This window comes from Schistocerca gregaria, chromosome 8, assembly GCF_023897955.1.
Source record: "Schistocerca gregaria isolate iqSchGreg1 chromosome 8, iqSchGreg1.2, whole genome shotgun sequence".
NCBI classification, from domain to species: Eukaryota; Metazoa; Arthropoda; class Insecta; order Orthoptera; family Acrididae; genus Schistocerca; species Schistocerca gregaria.
The window spans coordinates 448,084,802-448,108,016 of NC_064927.1; the positions used below are offsets into that span (position 1 = coordinate 448,084,802).

At 39.3% G+C, this 23,215-nt stretch overlaps 1 protein-coding gene across 1 annotated transcript in view; it reads left to right on the forward strand.

Moving 5' to 3' along the window:
* Positions 1-9,461: 9,461 nt before the first annotated feature.
* The window catches only part of LOC126284370 (nuclear pore complex protein Nup88), a 479,391-nt gene continuing 465,637 nt past the window's right edge, over positions 9,462-23,215 (forward strand). The window contains exon 1 of the mRNA XM_049983242.1: positions 9,462-10,095. Coding sequence (XP_049839199.1) covers positions 9,883-10,095 — 213 coding nt within the window. The 5' untranslated portion in view covers positions 9,462-9,882. The remainder of the gene's footprint in view (positions 10,096-23,215) is intronic.

Genomic DNA, 23,215 nt, shown 5'->3' on the forward strand with positions numbered 1-23,215 from the left:
TTGATAAGAAACCAAACGTTCGTTAGCACGTTGTAAAGCTTACTGACGACTTAACGTTTTGCAGTGTTTTTTGAAGTATACATCTTTTCCTGGAAACTTAGAGAATCTTGCTAGGGGTACTATCACTAATGTGTTTAGCTTCATTCCTCTATGACGACCACCCTAACGAGCAGGCGCAAGAGAAATATATATCTTGCAAAACAGGCTGTGTTTTGATTGCGACAAAGACAACTATGATTTGTAGTTATCTAAGTATTCTCTTTCCCAAAATCTATTTTCAACCTTCCCTCTCTTGTGATTAGAAAGCGGAAATTTGTATTAAGCAGGTGGTTTGAAGTTACTGTGAAGTATGTAGCAACTATTCTGTCTGAAGTATTTGTTCGAATATATAGACCAGTCTCGTTTTCATAATGCCTGAAACCGAAGTTTAACCTGTACGTAATGAAGCTGAAGGACATCTGATCTAATCATCTTGGACCTGCGATGTGTCGGTCGTTGCAGGCTCTGAATCCTCAACATGTTCGTTTGGTCTGGAACAAGAAACCATATACAGCGTTAAATTCATAAACGCTATGTGTTCTGCCCTGTCCCCATACATACATGCATGTACGCATCGCAGTTAGCACCCCCAAGTAGCTATTGGCATAAATAAACACTTAGCCGCTACTAGACGGCTACTGGTCTACATGAACGCCCAGAGTTTACCACCGTTGGCCAATAACGCATCCAGAATTTTTCCCTGCGGGGGAGCTCGATACAAAACTATGCTCTATATCTTGCGCTTTTGAGAACATTATGCTTTCTGTAAAAAAAGTAATTGACTACTTAAGTTTCCTATTTAGGATAAAAATCCGAATTAGAATTGTGGCTAATCTGGTTATTTAAGGCTAAGGGTAAAAATGGTAATTATGCGTACGTAATGAAAAGGCATCATTATGAAAGTGATAAAATACTCGTAAAAGGAGACTTGCTGTGATTTATAGTGACATGGGCGTAGCGTACCTAGATGTCACGTATAAATCAGGATAACCAGATACATGTGAGCCAGAAAATATCCACATATACTGAAGAAAACGAAATTCCGGAATGAGATTTTCACTCTGCAGCGGAGTGTGCGCTGATATGAAACTTCCTGGCAGATTAAAACTGTGTGCCGGAACAAGACTCGAACTCGGGACCTTTGCCTTTCGCGGGCAAGTGCTCTACCAACTGAGCTACCCAAGCACGACTCACGCCGGAACGAGACTCGAACTCGGGACCTTTGCCTTTCGCGGGCACGTGCTCTACCAACTGAGCTACCCAAGCAAGACTCACGCCGGAACGAGACTCGAACTCGGGACCTTTGCCTTTCGCGGGCAAGTGCTCTACCAACTGAGCTACCCAAGCACGACTCACGGCCCGGGTAGCTCAATTGGTAGAGCACTTGCATGCGAAAGGCAAAGGTCCCGAGTTCGAGTCTCGTTCCAGCGTGAGTCGTGCTTGGGTAGCTCAGTTGGTAGAGCACTTGCCCGCGAAAGGCGAAGGTCCCGAGTTCGAGTCTCGGTGCGGCACACAGTTTTAATCTGCCAGGAAGTTTGAAAACGAAATTATCAGAAAAAGGAAAATATTAAGGAAGATACTATCGTTTTACATAATTATGTGCAGCTATATTTATGACGGTTATGTAAACAAAATTACACACACGCGCTCGCGCGCACACACAAACGTCACACTAAACGACGCACGATCTGATGGATATACGGAATAACGCAAGGTAAGGTATGCTACAAATGGCTCAAGACGACTCATTACATCAACAAATACTTTAGCCGTGAACGCTCATTTATCGCTGCCTAAGCAAATAAAATCAGTTTAATTTTGTCAGATAGTTTGATCCATTTAGCATCTAAAGTTGTTGGGTGATCATCAGAATACTCTGTGCTTACCACTCGGAAATACTCCCTACATTCTATTTTAACTTTACAGCCGCAGCTTCAAAAATAGTCCACTGTCGACGAAAACGTACAACTGGTGAATGATGTCCTTTAATAATCTTAATTAATATGTGTTGTTGTTGTGGTCTTCAGTCCTGAGACTGGTTTGATGCAGCTCTCCATGCTAATCTATCCTGTGCAAGCTCCATCATTTCCCAGTACCTACTGCAACCTACATCCTTCTGAATCTGCTTAGTGTATTCATCTCTTGGTCTCCCTCTACGATTTTTACCCTCCTTGCTACCCTCCAATGCTAAATTTGTGATCCCTTGATGCCTCAGGACATGTCCTACCAACCGATCCCTTCTTCTAGTCAAGTTGTGCCACAAACTTCTCTTCTCCCCAATCCTATTCAATACCTCCTCATTAGTTATGTGATCTACCCACCTAATCTTCAACATTCTTCTGTAGCATCACATTTCGAAAGCTTCTATTCTCTTCTTGTCCAAACTATTTATCGTCCATGTTTCACTTCCATACATGGCTACACTCCTTCCCTTATACTTTAAGAAATGACTTCCTGACGCTTAATTCTATACTCGATGTTAACAAATTTCTCTTGTTCAGAAACGCTTTCCTTGCCATTGCCAGTCTGCATTTTATATCCTCTCTACTTCGGCGATCATCAGTTATTTTGCTCCCCAAATAGCAAAACTCATTTACTACTTTAAGTGTCTCATTTCCTAATCTAATACCCTCAGCATCACCCGACTTAATTCGACTACATTCCACTACCCTCGTTTTGCTTTTGTTGATGTTCATCTTATATCCTTCTTTCAAGGCACTTTCCATTCCGTTCAACTGCTCTTCCAAGTCCTTTGCTCTCTCTGACAGAATTACAATGTCATCTGCGATCCTCAATTTTTTTTATTTCTTCTCCCTGGATTTGAAACGTCTCCTTTAGAAAAATTATACAAGCCTGTGCTTAAACTGACACACAATATATATTTTTTTTCCAGTGAGGTATCCTTGGCTAAGGGTCGACATATGAAACGTCCCTTTGAAAAATTATACACGACTGTGCTTAAACTGACACACAATATTTTTTTAGCGCAACGCAATCTAACTTTAAAAAATCCCTACAAAAGAATGGCCCTGACTAATATTAACCTATACGTTTCACAAATCACTTACCTCACAAAAATCTTGTTTACTCGAACTACTGCAATACAGCAAGCTCCACTACTGCCAGCTAAATAAAAGATTCAAACTACGAATGGCACTAACTACTGATAGGCATAGTTAGCAAATGAAAGATTTTGATAGAGAACAAACAATGTATTTACCTCAATAGTGTTCAAAAGTCATAATGTATATAGCCGTTCATGACATCCAGTCTTACAAATTTCAAAACTCCGCCATCTCTCTCCCCACATCCACCACTGCTGGCGGCTCACCTCCAACTGCGCAACGCTACGCGCTGTTAACAGCCAACTTCCCAACGCTACAATGGCGAGTATTACAACAATTCCAACCAGCCACAGACAGCCCACAGCACAGCCAGTGATTTTCATACAGAGGTGGTGTTACAAATAAAAAAAACCTAAACAGCCTACTTACAGATTTTAATACCTACTCCAAACTTTTCTTTTGTTTCCTTTACTGCTTGCTCAATATACAGATTGAATAACATCGGGGAGAGGCTACAACCTTGTCTCACTCCCTTCCCAACCACTGCTTCCCTTCCATGCCCCTCAACTCTTATAACTGCCATCTGGTTTCTGTACAAATTGTAAATAGCCTTTCGCTCCCTGCCATCTTCAGAATTTGAAAGAGGGTATTCCAGTCAACATTGTCAAAAGCTTTCTCTAAGTCTATAAATGCTAGAAACGTAGGTTTGCCTTTCCTTAATCTTTCTTCTAAGATAAGTCGTAGGGTCAGTATTGCCTCACGCGTTCCAACATTTCTACGGAACTGATCTTCCCTGAGGTTGGCTTCTACCTGTTTTTCCATTCGTCTGTAAATAATTCGCGTTAGTATTTTGCATCTGCGACTTATTAAACTGATAGTTCGGTGATTTTCACATCTGTCAACACCTGCTTTCTTTAGGACTGGAATTATTATATTCTTCTTGAAGTCTGAGGCTATTTCGCCTGTCTCGTACATCTTGCTCACCAGATGCTAAAGTTTTGTCAGGACTGGCTCTCCCAAGGCCTTCAGTAGTTCTAATGGAATGTTGTTTACTCCCGGGGCCTTGTTTCGAATCAGGTATTTCAATGCTCTGTCTAACTCTTCACGCAGTATCGTATCTCTCATTTCATCTTCATCTACATCCTCTTCCATTTCCATAATATTGTCCTCAAGTACATCGCCCTTGTATAGACCCTCTATATACTCCTACAACCTTTCTGCTTTCCCCTCTTTGCTTAGAACTGGGTTTCCATCTGAGCTCTTGATATTCATGCAAGTGGTTCTCTTTTCTCCAAAGGTCTCTTTAATTTTCCTGTAGGCTGTATCAATCTTACCCCTAGTGAGATAAGCCTCTACATCCTTACATTTGTCCTCTAACCATGCCTGCTTAGCCATTTTGCGCTTCCTGTCGATCTCATTTTTGAGACGTTTGTATTCCTTTTTGCCTGCTTCATTTACTGCATTTTTATATTTACTCCTTTCATCAATTAAATTCAGTATCTCTTCGGTTACCCAAGGATTTCTACTAGCCCACATCTTTTTACCGACTTGATCCTCTGCTGCCTTCACTACTTCATCCCTCAGAGCTACCCATTCGTCTTCTACTGTATTTCTTTCCCACATTCCTGTCAATTGTTCCCTTACGCTGTCCCTGAAACTCTGTACAACCTCTGGTTTAGTCAGTTTATCCAGGTCCCATCTCCTTAAATTCGCACTTTTTTGCAATTTCTTCAGTTTTAATCTACAGTTCATAACCAATAGATTGTGGTCAGAGTCCTCATCTGCCCCTGGAAATGTCCTACAATTTAAAACCTGGTTCCTAAATCTCTGGCTTACGATTATATAATCTATCTGATACCTTTTAGTATCTCCAGGATTCTTCCATGTATACAACCTTCTTTTATGATTCTTGAACCAAGTGTTAGCGATGATTAAGTTATGCTCTGTGCAAAATTCTAACAGACGGCTTCTTCTTTCATTTCTTGGCCACAATCCATATTCACCTACTATGTTTCCTGCTCTCCCTTTTCCTACTGTCGAATTCCAGTTTCCCATGACTATTACATTTTCGTCTCCCTTCACTACCTGAATAATTTCTTTTATCTCATCATACATTTCATCAATTTCTTCGTCATCTGCAGAGCTAGTTGGCAAATAAACTTGTGCTACTGTAGTAGGCATGGGCTTCGTGTCTATCTTGGCCACTATAATACGTTCACTATGCTGTTTGTAGTAGCTTACCCGCACTCCTATTTTTGTATTCATTATTAAACCTACTCCTGCATTACCCCTATTTGATTTTTTATTTATCACTCTGTATTCACCTGACCACCGAACTTCACTAATTCCCACTATATCTAACTTTAACCTATCCTTTTCCATTTTTAAATTTTCTAACCTACCTGCCCAATTAAGGGATCTGACATTCCACGCTCCGATCCGTAGAATGCCAGTTTTCTTTCTCGAAATTAATATAGGAACAAAAAATAATTGGTCCACATAGCACGTGTGGAACCGCAGTCTTATGCTATATGACGTCTTCTGTTTCTTAGACAAGAAAGCTGTTAGCCGGCCGCGGTGGTCTAGCGGTTCTAGGCGCTCAGTCCGGAACCGCGCGACTGTTACGGTCGCAAATTCGAATCCTGCCTCGGGCATGGATGTGTGTGATGTCCTTAGGTTAGTTAGGTTTAAGTAGTTCTAAGTTCTAGGGGACTGATGACCACAGATGTTAAGTCCCATAGTGCTCAGAGCCATTTGAACCAAGAAAGCTGTTATCGTTAAAACTCGTTTCATGACGCACAAAACCGAAAAACTCGACACCATTTGGACGGACTGTCTGGACAGGCTACTGAAATCTGTGTGATCCAACAACAGCAGCAATGAAAATAATGGGGGCAATGCAAATGACCTGAATTGGTGTTGGGCCGACGCGAATCTCCCGCTGCCGTGGCAGATCGGGAAATCCTGCTAGTATTTTGCATGCACAATTGGAGAGCCGAACAGGAGGGGGAATCACATGCTACTGGTATATGAATATAGTACATTCTCCCAGGCCCACAAAATCTGGCGGCTAGGGGAAATGACCTAATCTACTGACTAACACTTTAAATCTCCTTGCGTAACTTCCGCACTAATTCGCATTTGAATTTAGTTTTACCTCTCGGGGACGAGGAACTAGAGGCGATCCCCCCCCCCCCCCCCCCCCGATGAATGCATGTAAATTGCTGATAGAATTCATTTATGAAGCACTCAGTATTGTGACACGTCAAAGTGCAACAGCGGTTCTCCACGAGTAAATAAAGAATGCGTTTTCGGCAATATCTCGGATACTTCCTTCCTTGTAAACAACGAAGGACTAACAAACTACAATGAAGAAAAGAGACGATGAATTGCACTAGCATTCTTAGTTCCTGAATGTATATTCCAGTAATTTATGTGCGGGGGTGAGTTCATCTGAGAAATTCCTAACTGTTCGAATGAATAACAATCTGTGCTAGAAATGACACGTCTTCGGATACGGCCTGCAATGCTGTTTTCAGCTGTCATACATATTTAGTGACGCATTACACTGTATTCCTGAGGATTAGGGATTGTAACAGTAACTATGAAAATGAATTTACAAATGCTGGTAAGTCACCTAAGTTATACAGATCCAGATGGTATTGAATACTTTATTTTGCTCATGGTCGAAAATCAAGACAGGTTTAAAAAATTCTGCAAGTGATGTGTTGAAACCAATGGAGAAAAGGAGGAAGAGCAGAGGATGGTTTAATGATAGGTGTATAGATGCAGTCACCAAGAGAAAAGCAGCGAAGCTCTTATGGCTGACAAACGAACAGGATGAAAGAACAACGTGGGGATACATGGAAGTGGCTAGAGAAGCAAGACAAGTCCTTCGAACACAAAAGCGAGAGTTCATAAGCAGTAAAATAAAACTGGCAGAAGAAGACTGGACAGTAGGAAATACAAGATACTTTTACAGGACAGTCAGGTTCTTCAAGAAACGATACAATCCAAGGATTGACGTGACCGGAGGTCAAGAAGGACGGATAATAACAGATGAAATGAAAGCTATGGGGGAATGAAAAAACTACTTCGAAAACCACCTGAATGTGGATATAGACACCGTAAGTGCTACAACAGAAAATGAAGAAGAAGAATCGTATAGAGAAAACAGAGATACTGTACCATTGGGGGAGTATGAACTACCAAGAATCGAAGAGGTAAGGGCGACCATAAAACTACTGAAGAGGGGAAAGGCACCAGAAATAGATGCCATACCTGCAGAGATGTTGAAGGAGGGAAGAGCTATTCTACAAACGAGACTATACCACTTCAACTCTTTAATTTGGAAGAAGGAAAGGATTCCAGAAGAATGGATGTATTCTGTTTTCTGCACTATACTAAAGAAAGGAGACTCAATGAGATGTAGCAACTATAGAGGAATCACATTACTATGTACAACTTATAGGATCTTAAGCATGTTGTTACTGAGGCGACTAACATCACATATCCAGAAAGTACTGGGACTCCAACAAGCAGGTTTCAGAAATGGAAAGGCAACTGTAAAACTTTTACATAAAATACGACAAGTGCTAGCAAAGAGCTGGGAATTCCGCAAAAATGTTTACTGCCTTTTTGTGGACTTCCAGATCGAATATGATAGTGTGAATAGACAAGCAATATGCCAAGAACTCGAAAGGGCTCTAGTTCCCAGAAAACTCATAAAACCGACACAGATATACACCCAGGAGACAACATGCATGCTGAAAGTAAATGGAAACACATCAAAGAACTTCAAGGTGAGGACTGGAGTGTGACAAGGAGACTGCCTCTCCCATCTTCTGTTTAAATTGGTTCTGTAGGGAGTCCTGAGAAAGGTAGCAAGCCTAGAGACAGGAATACAGCTGGGAAGAAGGATCAACACCCTAGCCTATGCGGATGATGTAGTTTTAATAGTAGAGAAAGAGCAAGACCTGGTTCAGATGACAAGCACATTAATGGAAGAGCCAATGAGAGCAGGCCTGAAGTTGAATATAAGACCAAATACCTCGTAGTTAGCAGAGAAAATGATGAGAGACCCCTGAAGATGGAGGACAAAGTCTTTGAAAGGGTAAAAGACTTTAAATATCTTGGGGCTATAATCAGTGAAAGGAACGAGATAGACCAGGAAATTAGCGCACGAATACAAGCAGGAAACAGGATAACGTTTGCTCTGGGAAAACTGTTAAAGTCCTGGCTCCTATCGAGATCCTCAGAGACCAAGATCTACAAGACAATCATACAACCTGAGAGTCTTATATGGAACAGAGACCTGGACCATCACCAAAAAGATAGAAAGAAAACTCCTGAATTTGAGAATGCTATCCTCAGACAGATTTTTGGGCCAGTGAAGGATGGAGATGAGTGGAGGAAAATAAAGAATGTGAATTGCAGGAGCTATACAAGTCGATTGACATCGTGGCAGTGATCAAAGAAAAAAGGCTGAAGTGGTATGGATATGTAATGAGTCGAGAAGGCCAGATCATCAGGCAGGTAGTGGAGAAAGATATTAGAGGCAAAAGACCACGGGGAAGACCACGACTCCGATAGATCGATCAGGTCAGAGAGGATATGAGTACGCTGGGGCTGTCTGAAGAAGAAATGTGTGGTCCGAGGACGCTGAAGGAGGCTGATTAGTGAGGCCAAAGACTGACTGCGGTTTGTGTGGCCACCGCAGTAAGTAAGTATTGTGCCCATGACACGTTTCGGGCATAGCTCATAATGAGATGGCTTGATAACAAATAATAAAGAGTAGTGCAAATAAAGATATCACACAATACCGTTTTACCAAAGAAATGAGATTACATAAATCTCAAATGAAATTACTTGCGCACAATTTTGAAGAGCCATCATACCATCTAGGATCATTATGCACTGACAAGGTCGTTGAATAACGTAAGTACAAACGTCAAGCAAAACATGTGCCGTCGTGTACAAGAAGTAGACGTAGCCAGTAGCTACGTGACAACGCACCGCTAACGGAACCATAACATAGCGGTACGAGCTCATGCAAACGCTCCATGAGCAGTGCCTTGACACTGTAGTCGTCAGCTGCTGGTTAGGCCTACTTCTTCTATACGATGGCACGTGTTTTGAAATACATTAGTACGGACATTATTCAACGTCCCTGTCAAATCATATGCAGTAATGACCTTAGATGGAATGCACTTATATTATTCAAAATTTGTATAATTAATGTGCGATTTATATAAATTCATTTCTCTGGTAAAGCTGTATTTGCAGTTCTTTGTTATCAGGTCATCTGATGATGTGGCTGTGCCCGAAAGGCGTCATGAGGACAACAAAGAACTCTATATCATCTTGTTCTGTATAACTTATGCGACTTCCCAGCATTTTTAAAATCAGTCATAGGTACTGTTACTATGGTAGCACACCTCCACCACGAACTCAGGTCCGTTTTACAAATTATAAATGTAGTTGTTCTTTAAACCAAACTATTTCTTATACTCACAGAAGGAAGGTTTCTTCGTTTACAAAAATATTAAGTGAATCTATAATTAAAAATTACAATGAGTCTTTCTTCTCCTTACTTGTGACTTCGGATAACCTGTATAGCCATCGGGAAAAGTATAATGTTTTTCCTCTGTTCATTATCGTTGGCAATCATGTAGATTTAGGCTCATTTCTTTAGAGAGCACTGGATAACAGTTGGCTTCTGCTGATTTCCGTTGGCAGCACTGCTTGGCACGCACGTTGAGATAGAAGCCAAACAAACATGGCGCTTCCCGCGGATAGGCTCGGTTTGTCAAACCATTATCTTTTTATAACATTGCGCGAACATCTGAAAAAAGTAAATTGCAAAACACAGAACATTTTAGAATGCAAGGACGATATGCTTTACGTGTGGAATCCCGAGGAAAGTTGTGTATTGACGCTGAACTTGAAGCTTTGCAGAGATGAAGAACCGGACAGACCGCTCATGCATCAGGTAAATAATTGTTATTTATACGTTGTAGAGGTGCCAGATGTCTACGGAATGTCGTTTCATCCTCTATAACTGTGTATGATTACTGTACAGTCTCGGGAACTGCGTACATACGCATTGTTTACAAATCGTGCTAGTTGTTTACAGTTCTCAGTGTTCCCGTAGAGTTTATGTTATCTTTTAGACAGTTGCAATGGAAAGGCATATCGGTTGTTATGACTGTAATATCAAGGATAATTTATCCAAGGTCAGTTGTTTTCTGTGTATTTAGATTATGCACTTATTTTGTCATTGTGTGTGTTGTCATTCGTGATTACGATGTGGGTAGCAAAAAGTATTCAGTTGTTTGTCGAAAGAAGAGTGTTTGGATAATAATAAGGTGTTTCTTTTGAATGAACTACTGTTAGTTACAAAAATTCGACGTTATGAATACTTTGATAGGTATTACACAACAAGTAAGATAACTGGGCGATATTTATCATGTACGTTCTCTACTGGGCTCACATAATTCTCTGCTGAATAGCATTTACTTGTTGTAGCACCATCGGTTGTGTAGTAATTCCCGCTCTGCACTGTTGTTACTGTGTCAACTACTTGCTGTTTATTCCTGTATCTTGAACTTCATAGTGGAAAAGCTATTGCCCTAGATAAACATTATAAGTGGCAGGATTTAGATGCCAGTTGCTCACTTTTACAGCTAGAGCTTGCTTTTCAACTAGCACCATGTGTAATAATTATTTTTATAATGATTAAAGATTTTTGTAACTGTTTTGTAAGTTGTTGAGTGTGATTTTTCTACATCTCAGCAACAGTACAGTCTAAAAATACAGGGTTATTCCAATTCTCAGCTAGATAGTAATTATTAATTGCATTTTTGTTGCATTTGTTGCATGAAACATAAAAAGGGTAATATTTTTGGCCTCATAGTCCTGTTACCTTATCTCATAATAGGCCTATTAATGAAAAATAGCCTGTGAAGCAAATTTGTGCTGTGAATGAGATCACACACAGAAATAAGCAAACAGAAAACATATCTACATGAAAATACAGTTTCCTCATTCAGAAATATGCAACTGCATGGAGGAACTGTTCTTAAAGTGGCATAGGAATACCTTGACACATGATTTTATCAGTTTTATTGCCATTGGAATATTTCTAAAGGTGTTGTACATATTTTTGTTATATAAAAAAAGAATGTTCTCATTAAGGAGTAGAACTGTTACACTAAGTAGCCTAAATAGTCTTACATTTAATGTTATGACAAAAGTTTATTTGAAAAATTGTTTGTAGGTCATAAAACAATAGCCAGCATTTGAATTTAGCTGTTTTTTTTTTTTTTAAATCTTGGTTAGGAAATATTATTGATATGATAAATAACCAAGCTCTAAATTATTAGTCACACATTTTACATTTTTACTCTGAAAATCGCTATACTATTTGGCATATGGAACGGTTTATTGTTGGCAAATATTATTAAAGGGGGTTTCAGTGGAATAAAAATGTATTTGTGTTTCTGTTTCATCCACTTCATAAGTTGTTTTGTTTTTGTTGCCGTGAACACCACATTTTATCATTCAGTGAGTGGTGTTCAGTGCAAGTAGTTCACCGTCACTCGCATATGGCCTTACAGTTGCTTGTACATGCATGATGTGGATGAGACTTTTTTTCTGCTGTGCAGCACCTAACCATGAAACTTACTCCTAATATGTTTGTCCATTTTACTGAATTTGTGATGTTTAGAGGTATACCGTACCTAATGTTGCAACACAGACTGAGCTTCATTTTGAAATTTTTCCTTGGATTAGCTACATTGAGGGAAGGTTGGTGGTGTGGATGAAAGTAAGTAAAATGAGAGTTTCTCTTTACACTAGTGAACCAGTGAACACACTGTTGGGTGGCTTGTGGAGTATAAATGTAGATGTAGGTCACCAGGGGAAAACGATCAAGATTATGATTGCATATCAGTAGCAAAGACTTTATTTTGCATAGTGGTCCTTACAGGAGCTAAGTTTACTTGTTCTACCCATACGGGTCATGAGTGGCAGAAGGTGCTTCATGCTTTCATTTTCCAGTTGTGAATTGTTCATGGGCAGAATGACTGTCGGTAAGCTTCTGTGTGAGCTCCAGTCCCTCTAATTTGATCTACATGGTCTTTTCATGAGATATGCATAGGACAAAGCAGTAGGCCTATATTGGTTGACCCTTCCAGGAACATACTCTCTTGGAAGTTTACAATACGAATTTTCTAAGCAAAATTATATAGGCAGAACCTTCTCTTTATAAACCATCTGTGTACTTTTAACATCCAATTGCTGGATAATGTGGCCAAGTAGAAACCTGTTGATATCCTGTAGAGTTGATTCTGTCCCATCCTTCAAGTCAAGCAATAGGTTACCACACTTGTACAGTACATAAAATACTGTGTTGTGCTGAAAAAAACTGCTGCTTATGTGATCTGCTGTATTTGTATTAAATATGTAAAGCATCGTTAACTGGAGACATTTTTCCAGAGAGACCGAAATATCCCTCCATAAAAGAGATGACAGGCGAGATGTCATTATCTACCAACCTCTTTCACTACTGACACTTTTTTCCAAAATTTCTGTGTGGGTGACCTATTCTAGAATAGTATCCCAACCGAGAAACAATAATGTTCTCAAAAGTCACAGTTTGGATTTCAGAAGAGGTGCTCTACTGAGACTGCCACTTACACCAACACTCACCAGACTTTACAAGCGTTAAATAAAAAACAATGCTGGTTTTAATTTCTGTGACCTATCCAAGGCATTTAGCTGTGTGAATCACAATATTTTCCCACATAAACTGAGGTTTTATAGAACTGATGGTATAGTCATCCTGTGAATATTATCACATTTAACAAAAATAATCCAGAAAGATGTATTTAGTAATTCAACCATTCTAGTCAGGAGAGTTTATTATAGCTGGCAAGAGGTCACATATGGGGTACCTGAAGACTCAATCTTGGATCTACTATTGTTCCTCATATATGTAAACAACCTTCCGTCTAATGTGCTACAACCAGAATTATTTCTTTTTGGGGAAAACTAGTATTGTAATCACAGAAGAAATGTTATACAGTCTTTTTAAAAGCCTCACTCTCAGTTTTAAAAAGACACAACATATTCAGTTCTGCACATCTGGAGATACTACACCAGTGATAATTGTAGCATGTAGTGAAGAAGTAATGAATTGGATGGCAACTTCAAAATTCTTGAATGGCCAATTTGATGAGGATTTAACCTGGACAAAGGACATTTTGGAACTCCTAAAACACCTTAGTTCAGCCACGTTTGCACTTAGAACCATTGCAAAGCCTGGGGAGAGAGAAGCCAGTAAGTCGACATATTTTCATGTGGTAGTGTCATATGGGGTAATGTTCTAGGGTAACTCATATTTAAGAAAGAGTCTTCACTGTTCAAAAACTTGCTGTGCGAATAGCATATGGTGATTACCCATGGTCGTCTTGTAGACATCAAGGATTTATGCATTTTGTCTACTGCTTTACAGTATATTTATTCCTCTTGAAGTTTGTTGCAAATAATCCACTGCAGCCGAGAATGAACAGTAAGATACATAATTACGGTAACCAGAAGAAAAAAAAATGGCATTTATTGTGCCGCATTAAGATCGATAAGGGGTGCGCAATGCTGCAACAACAATTTTTGTTATCTTACGTAGTGATGAAAAATTTCTGACAGACAACAAAGTGAAATTTTAAAACAAATTTGTTTTAAAATTTCTCCTTGACAACTCATTTTGTTCCATAGAAGAATTTTTATTATTGTAGCATGTGAAAGGTGGTGGGTAGCAATCTCTGACTCATAAGTGTATGTTCTTTTTTAGTCATGCAAATAATCCATGTAACATGAAACCAAATAACTCTGGGACCTTTTTTATTATAGCATAGCCATTCACCCGTAGTAGCTATCAAATATCAATTGTAGCATTTATTGTTTGTTTTGCACAAATTGTCAGAGCTGCCTGTAGTTTCATCAAGTGTGCAGATTGAAAAATCTGTGCCATTGCCTAGAATTTGTTGTTACTATTGAATGTGCAGCTGACTGTTACTACTTAATGCTGAAGAATTGTGAAAACTAATTCACTTCTTATTATCATACATTTGTTTCTGTTCTACTCAAGGTACAACATGTATTCTTCTTGTTTTAGTAAGTGGAGGCAAAAGTATATACATTTTAAACCTCAGCATGTTAAGGGTTTTAGGAAAGTATGTCTGATTATAGAAATGAGTTCAATATGGTAGGAAAGTTTTGGCAGAATGTAAATAATTTAGGAGTAAAAGGTACCACCCATCCCTCCCCCCCCTTCCAACACACACACACACACACACACACACACACCACACACACACACACACACACACTACTACATAGTGCTAATTGTTTGTCCAGGCATTACCATGTAGGAGCACAGATATGTGGGGGGGGGGGGGGGGGACTCAAGGATTCTGCTGTTTGGTGAGTGGTCTCTTTTTAAATTATATGCAGATGAGTTTTGGTTTCTTATTGTGTTCAAAGCTGATACACTGATCACATTTTTATTGTGTTATCCCTGTCCCTTATTGTCCTTCATCTTTTTACTGCTGGAACTTCTAGGAACTGTTTATAAACAAATTAGTTATTTTTCATGATTTTGCGCATTTGACAGTCATTATATTGTATATTTGTAGGTTCCTTCTGCAATCAATTATGTGGGTTATGTATACATGTAGCTAAAAAAATACTTTATCCTTGTTGTCTTGATGCCATCATACCTATGTTTTCATTTGGTGGGGAGGGGGTGTCCTTCCACTCTTGCAGGCCTACCAATAAAATTAAATTTGTGAGCTGAAACTGCAGTATTTTCACCATGTCACTAAGTATGCTGCAAGTCGCTTGTTTGCTTGCAGGCGTGTTGAAGTGATGCATACATTTCTGGGCATACATCATGATTATAGTTTCATTATTGCCCTGTGTTTCAACTGCTATTCTGACTGTGGCCAGACTGTTACAAGAATGTGAAATCCTCCACCCAGCAGACTGCCTTAAAATGTATGTATGTTTTAAAACCTGGAGACATTCTGGAAGACCCCATAAAGGTGACAGGTTGTACAGTGACTTTGGGAAGAAAGTATCACTCTTTTAACCTTCGGATTAGATGAGTAAAATCCAACCTAGGTGCATCGATCATTCTACAACAATAGATAAATTGAAGATTGAACTTGGAATCTCAGTCAAATTATATGTTGAGAAAATTGGGAATATACTGCCTATGGTCCTTGTTTCTAATGAAACCTAATAAGTGAGATCATATTTGTGTAATTTCGTGTGACTTATCTTTCCCAATAGACTTCAGGAAAGAAATTGTATACCTTATTCCCATGCATTGGTCATTTATTGACGCAAATAGGAAGGGTGCATTGGGTTCTGGAAAGTCCACTGTGTCGTTTAGCTGTATACTTTATTTCATCTATACTGGACAATATATTGTCATTTTCAATCATTGCTTCTTTACAGTTTTTCATACATCTTTCATTTTTTTGGGGTTTATGTCAGTGTATATAGGAGATGAACAAAAATATGGGAACATGACGAGAACTGCTTGTTTGAACATAAATGTAAATGCTAGCCATTCCTACAATTGACCACAAATGGCACCTGTACATTGCAAGTGTTTGTTGTGGTTAGAACAATATTCTGTGTAATTGGGAGTGTATTGTGTCAGAGCTAAGTGGATTCGAACCTGGGTAAGTGTTTGTGCTCTTACGGTGGGTGCTTCCGTAACCAAGGTAGCCGATGTGTTTGGTGTTTCAAGAGGCACCGTATTGATGATTTACACCACGAACAGAGAAAGCATGCAAAATATCGTCTGATAAGTCATAATGTGAATGAAATTTTGTTTTGACTGATCACATGCACATGTACCCTGCAAGCCGCTGTACAGTTGCTTGGTGGAGGATATCACGTACTGCTGCTAGTCATTCCCTGTCCTGCCTGTTCCACTCACAGATGGAACGAGGAAAGATAACTGTCTTGAGCCTCTGTACAACTCCTAATTTCTGTCATCTTATCTTTATTGTCTTTATTCAAAATGTATGTTGGCAGCTGTACAACCCTTCTGCAGCCAGCGTCAAATACTGCTTCTCTAAATTCCCTCAGTAGTGCCTTGTGATCATGATAGATCATCATTGAAGATGATTGTGATGAAAAGTAAGGGGATGACAGCTGCAAAAGCCACTGCAGATGTGAAAGTCGCGCTTGCAAATCCTATTGGCACCAAAATAACAAAATGGTAGCTTGCAGTATGAATACACATTAGTGATGGAAATGCCTGTAACAGAAAAACAAGATGCTCAAGCCATAACACTGGACTGCAGAGCAATGGAAAAAAAGTCATTTGGTCTGGTGAGTCATGTTTCACACTGTTTCCAACTTCTGGTCAAATTTACATCTGATGTACCACATCTCAAGCCTATCATGCAGACTGCTCAGTGCCAAGAATGTAACATGAAGGTGATTCAGTGATGGTTTGGGCAGCCAGTTTATGGTGTTCCTTGGGCCGTGTAGTGACTCAGCAACATAGGATTACTGCCAAGTATTATGTGATCTGTTTGTATGATCAGGTCCATCTCATGGTACAATATTAATTCCTCAGTGGCAGCAGTGCTATGTTTCAAATTGACAGGGCCCCTGCTCACAAAGCTTGCATCATCCAGAGCTCTTTTTGTGTGTGCACAAGGATAAATTGTTGGATTTCCCCTGACTGTCACAGTCACCAAATCCCAATATTAATGAACCTTTGTGGTTTACTTTGAACAGAAGGGTGCATGATTGCTATCCATCTGAACTTGCCATTGTTTTGCAGGAAAAATGGTTAAGATTCCGTCAAAAACAACGCATTCCAAGACAACTGGAAGCTGTACTTAATGCAAATAATTTTTGTACACCATATTAGGCATGGTAATGTGTTGGTTTTGGTGTTCCCTTATTTTTTTCCACCACCTATAAATAGATTGTGACATAAAAGTCTAAGGTACCAAAAGACAATGTGAATAATATGTACTGTAAAATTAAATTCCTTTGAAAATTATTTACAATTACATGTCTGAAATTAAAATCCAATTTTTACAATGGCTGTTATGAATAAGAAAGGATGTCATAACATTCCACAAAATAATGTGCAACAAAATGTGAAAAGCCTTACTGAGCTATTTAGGTGAGCCATTTTTAAGTCAGTGCAGTAACTTTTTGAATAGTGAACTGAAGTACTTAAGTATTGAGGTCATAAGAAAGCAGACTATATAACAATTTTCTTCAATGATGGGAGAAGAAATTGATTATGTGCTGCTGAAGTCATTTTGGAAAATTTTAAATGTCAAGACTTAAATTTGACTCTTAATAATAGTAACTGGCCAGAATTTTACCTATGAGTTATTCTGTGTGATTTGAGCTTAATAATTTGATAGGCTGTTTGCTTTACAGAAGGTAACTTAAGTGTAAATGGTTTGTGGTTTTTATATATACAAATGAGCACTTGCAAACGTTGAGAGATACAGTTAAAAAGAGCAGCAGCACAGCTGTGGTTTGAACCTGACTGCAGGGTCAAGGTCACTTGACGCACCTTGTGCAGTAGCACTCGACCCAGGGGTAAGTCGGTTCAATTCCTGGTGTCGAAAAAATTTTTCATTGACAGTATTTGGCTTGGAAGGGGATGAGAGGGGGTAGTGTAAACTTCCTGATCATCAGACTTTGTGACAGTTTCTTGGTTCAAATACCAACCCTCTCCAGAGTGTCTCGTGAAGTGAAGGCATGTAACTCTTTTGACTGTGGTCCGTTAGTCAGTGGGGGACATTAAGCTTGATGGCCCCCTCGGTATTATTCACGAGCAGTGCCACCACTGGGTCGAACCCTCTCCCTTCTATCATCATCATCATCATCATCATAATTATCATCATCCAACACAGACACTACACCAGAATACACACACACACTCACACTCACTCACTAATTGCAAATATTGTAATGGAGCATGTTGCAAATATATAAACAAAACAAAAATGTGAAAAGACCAAGCTGAAAAGAGAGAACATATATTCAGTTAGAAAACTATTGTTTAGAGACATGGCTATGTTAATACTTTTCTTTGTATATATTTTAATAATCAAACATATAGATCAGGCTGATAAATTCTGCTTAGCAAAACACTTTATCATCCAATTTCCATAGTCCATACAGCGGAAGATGAGTCCTTACAGTTAAGTGAGGCTTTGTGTGAGTGCTTCGTGCAACTATTACAACAAGTGTGTAATGTGATTTTGCATACATGAGTATGTTAATACCCGAGTGCAGCAGATGCTGAATAGATGACTTGTTTTCAGCTACATAGTTTCAGTATTTCCAGCAGCCAGCAGCCTACTTAGGTAATGCTAGTTGCAAGAAAGCCCATTCTCATCGTCAAAAGTTAATGATACATTCATTTTCTGTGTGCTGGCCATATGGGATGTCAAAGTAATCTTCTCTCTTATTCATATAATTTGCAGCATCTCAAGCAGCGTGTCACCCATACTACATCATGATTGCACTAAATTATAAATGATTATTGCATAGAGGGCATGGGAATGTCAGCATGACAGCTTATAGCCAAAAGAGCCATTCTTATTATTGAGGTTCATAGTCATATTTTTACTCGACTTTTCTCCCTGCACTGCTAATGTATCCAGGTGCTTAACAGCTTGGTAGTTTTTTGTGCTTTTCCCCACTTGTTTACCAATTGAAACAACTACACACAAATGTAAATTGCTGTGTAAAGATAAAAAAACTCTCATAGTTTTTATACGATCATTAGTTGTATATAAGAGAACTGAGAGCATCCCTTTCCTGACCTATCCATAACAGAAAAATTTGTCACTGGGTATTGAATGCAGGGGGCCTGCATCAATAGCCAATGACATGAACCACTGTTAAAATCCCAATAGTGTATGTTTTAGAAAGAGTCAAGAAACATATTATTTCCACCCACATGTATCTAACAAAATTACAGTGACAGTAAACTGAGAGGAATTCGAGCTCATATGGAAGCTTATATACAGTCATTATTTCTGTGTATTGTTTGTGGGTAGAGAGAAGACAGTGATACACATAGTGCCCTATGTGTTCCTTGTCAATTATATATCTATATTTCAGGAGATCGGTAAAATAAATATTTTAAGTTGCCAAAACCTTCTGTACATTCTTCATATTGTCACACTAAGCTTAATAATTCACATGTTTACTTTGTTTTCAGCTGGTAATTCTTGTGGGTCTACTTAAAATGTGTAATTTTATGGGTCAAAAAATATGTTGTGTTATAAATGGGTACGCGGTCAAGATTTGTTCTCGGTCTTTTCACCATATTAAATTTTGGCTTCCATAGGAGCTCCACTCAGGTTCTAGATGATGATGTACATTAAAAGCTCTAAATTAAATATAGATGTGAAGCAGTAAGTAAACTAATGACCCATTGTTCAGATTACATAATCCTGAAATATGCTCAAGCAGATGGAGAATTTTGTGTTCTCGTCTTGTAATGAGCAAAAAAGGAGGTTCAGTGCATTACATGTAGTCTACAGATAATTTACTGCAAATGTTTTTCGTAGTAATAGCAGTAACTGCAAGATTAGCCTAGTCACTGATGTAATGTGTTCAGTGTCACACTATGACATAAGAAATATTTGTGAGGTCATGGCCTGACAATATGAATTTGTATTCACAACATTTTAGTAACATGAGTGCTGTTGAGAGAACATTCTAAAATTTTGTAAAGATCAGTCAATGTACTTGAAATCTCTGATGTTTTTGACTATTTACAACAAATTTTACATCAAGTTAAAGATGAACTAACCTAGTTTTTCTTACAGATGTGCAGTTTGTGCACCTTTAGTTATACAGCAGATGTCCAACCTAAAATTCAAATCTTCGCACACTTTGGATAACAAGTCTGAAGTAATGAAAGCAGTAGTCTCTTCTGCATCTCAGCTGTGGTAAATCGTTAGGTGGTAGCTGAATGTAGACATGATGCTGAATGTAGACATGACCTGTTATAAGCCCCCTAGAGCAAAAATGTGTGGCATGGTTCAGCCACATTTTTACTTACTGCAAATTATGGGGAGAGAAAAATTCAGGAAGTTTTTTGCATATTTTCGTTCAGTAATGTCATATAGAATAATATTCTGAGGTTATTCATCTTTAAGAAAGACAGTCTTTGTTGCTGAAAACTGAGCTGTAAGAATAATATGTGGTGCTCACTCATGATCATTTTGTACACGTCTGTTCAAGGAGTTGGGTATTCTGACTACAGCTTCACAGCATATTTATTCGCTCGTGAAATGTGTTGTAATTCAAAGTTTATCGAGTTAGTTGTGTCACATTTGAGCAGTTTCTTCCTAAAAACTTAGTTTTTCATTTGCTGCATCCAGTTCCCACCAGGCTCACTTTTCCAGTTTGCGTATTTTTTCGCAGCAGTATCAAGTTCCTTAGTGGCCTATGTAACTCGTGCTTTTACTTTATGCCACTATCCTGATCTGTTTCAGTACTCGTCTTTCCTCGTGTAGCTATCGGATCTTTAATTTAGCTTGACGAATAGTTTTGTACAGGGTCTTTCAGCACAGTGGTTACAAATTTACAGCAGGTGTAGAGTACACCTAGACGTTGGGAAATCGCAGAGCAATGCATAATCGAAAACGCTTTCTGTTGAATTCCTACCCAGTCGTCGAATATGGGGTGTGCAGGAAACCAGCTTTCTCGGATCGCTAGACAACATTCAAACAAATCGTATTAATGAGCTTCAGTACGAAAGGAAAAAAAAAAATAATACAGTACTTAACTTTGTGTTGTACAGATGAGTCGCAAGCAAAGGACGATAGACAAAATAAGAAATCTCCACAGTATAACAATTCCAAGTTTGAGCTACGTAGAAAGTACGAGGAAAGTAATGAGTTTTGACGCTTCTATCTAGTTGCTAGTCTTCAAGCTGCTGTAGAACCGTTCCGCGGCCAGTCGGGTTTATGTCCTCTTCGCTTATAGAGGCCACTGCTGTCGCGTTGTCATCCTTGAGAGGTGTCGGTCAGCGTGCGGTTGGCTGACTTTTTCTTCAGCCCTCTCTGCTCTCTCGTTCCCGATTGGCGTGCCGGCGTTTGACTTCACGCCGTGACACTTTCCTGGCACAATAGTGACGACACCAAACACAAGAAAGGATGGACACGAACAGAGTGAGAAGACCGTTTTGTATGCTTACAAGGGAACGTCCCCATCGCCCCCCCCCCCCCCCCCCCCTCAGATTTAGTTATAAGTTGGCACAGTGGATAGGCCTTGAAAAATTTTTCATAGTTCCACACAACTTCTTCCTGTTTTCTCGATTGATCTGTGTTCAGTTTTTTTTCCTCTCAGTGTATATTTTCTTTAATGTCGTTTGTTGTTAGCAATATTAGCCTATTCCCAAGAGTTAGCAGCTTTCACTCAGTTAATACTAGGCAGAAATCCAATCTGCATGTGGAATGCACTTCCTTGACTCTTGTGCAGAAATGAGTGCAGTATTCTGCTGCATCCATTTTCAATAAGCTACCACAAGAACTCAAAAATCTTAGCAGTAGCCCAAACTCTTTTAAGTCTAAACTGAAGAGTTTCCTCATGGCTCACTCCTATTCTGTCGAGGAGCTCCTGGAAAAGCTAAAAAATCAAGCAAACTCCAGTGTTCCATCGTTGATTTTTTTTATTTAAACTTACGACTTGTCACCTGAATATGTTTTTTTAATATTTCATTTTATCTGTTTCTAATATGTTATAATTTCATGTATTTACTCTTTCCATGACTATGGAGACTTCTCCTTAATTTGGTCCCACGGAACAACAAATAAATAAAGGCCTATCCACTGTGCCAACTAAATCTGAGGGGGTTGCGATGGGGATGTTCCCTTGTTAGTACAGCAGAAAGCAAGAAATAAGAACAAATATAGGCAACGATCGTCATCAAAGAATGTGTTCGAAATTAAGACCCCGGACCGTGTTACAGGCCTCACATCTCCATTGCCTGGAAGAGCTTACGTTCTGGAAAATAACGGGCCTGCAACAAGTGCCTCAACCAAAGCCGTCCTAGCGTTTTAGCTGTACTAACAAGGGCAACTCCCCATCGCACCCCTCTCAGATTTACTGGTAAGATGGCCCACTGGATAGCCCGTCAAAAACGTAACATGGATTAAAGATGAAAACACGAAGGAGGTGTTCCAAACTGTGAAAAAAGAAGCAAAATAGAAACGGTGAACGGTCCAGCCTTAAGATCAGCAACATCGGCGTCGTGGTTGTGTCTCACGGTGTTGGACTGCGAAGCGGTAGACCCGTGTTCAAATTTCTCTTGCGTGTGCCCCATTTCTTTCCCTCAAAATTATGAATTGGCCATACGGTCATTGACGAATCTGTTCGCTGTTTTTGTGTCTGTGTCGTGGTGTAACAGCCGTTTGCAGCAGCGATGTGTAAGGAAGGGACCTCCAGACGTATGTACCTCCTATTTGGTCTACCCGCGTGCCACATTTTATGACTCTCGCATTGCGCTTTGGAAGCTTTGACTCTTGAATTTTTTTGTTGTAACATAGTTCACACCCGTTTATTTGTTGTTTTCATTTATGTCGCCTACTCTCACTATTCATAACATTTACTTTCATCTACATCTACACTCTACAAATCATATTTAAGTGCCTGGCAGAGGATTGATCGAACCACCTCCACAATTCTCTATTGTTCCAATCTCGTATAGCGCGCGGAAAAAAGCGAACACCTATATTTTTCCGTGGGAGCTCTGATTTTCCATATTTTATTATGATCGTTTCTGCATATGTAGGTCGACGCCAGCAAAATATTTTCGCATTCGGAGTAGAAAGTTGGCGATTGAAATTTGGTGAGACGCAATGAAAAACGCCTTTGTTTTAATGATGTCCACCCCAAATCCTGTATCATTTCAGCGCCACACTCTCCTCTATTTCGCGATACTACAAAATGTGCTGCCCTTCTTTGAACTTCAATGTACTCGGTCAGTCGTATCTGGTAAGGATCCTACCCCGCGCAGCAGTATTCTAAAA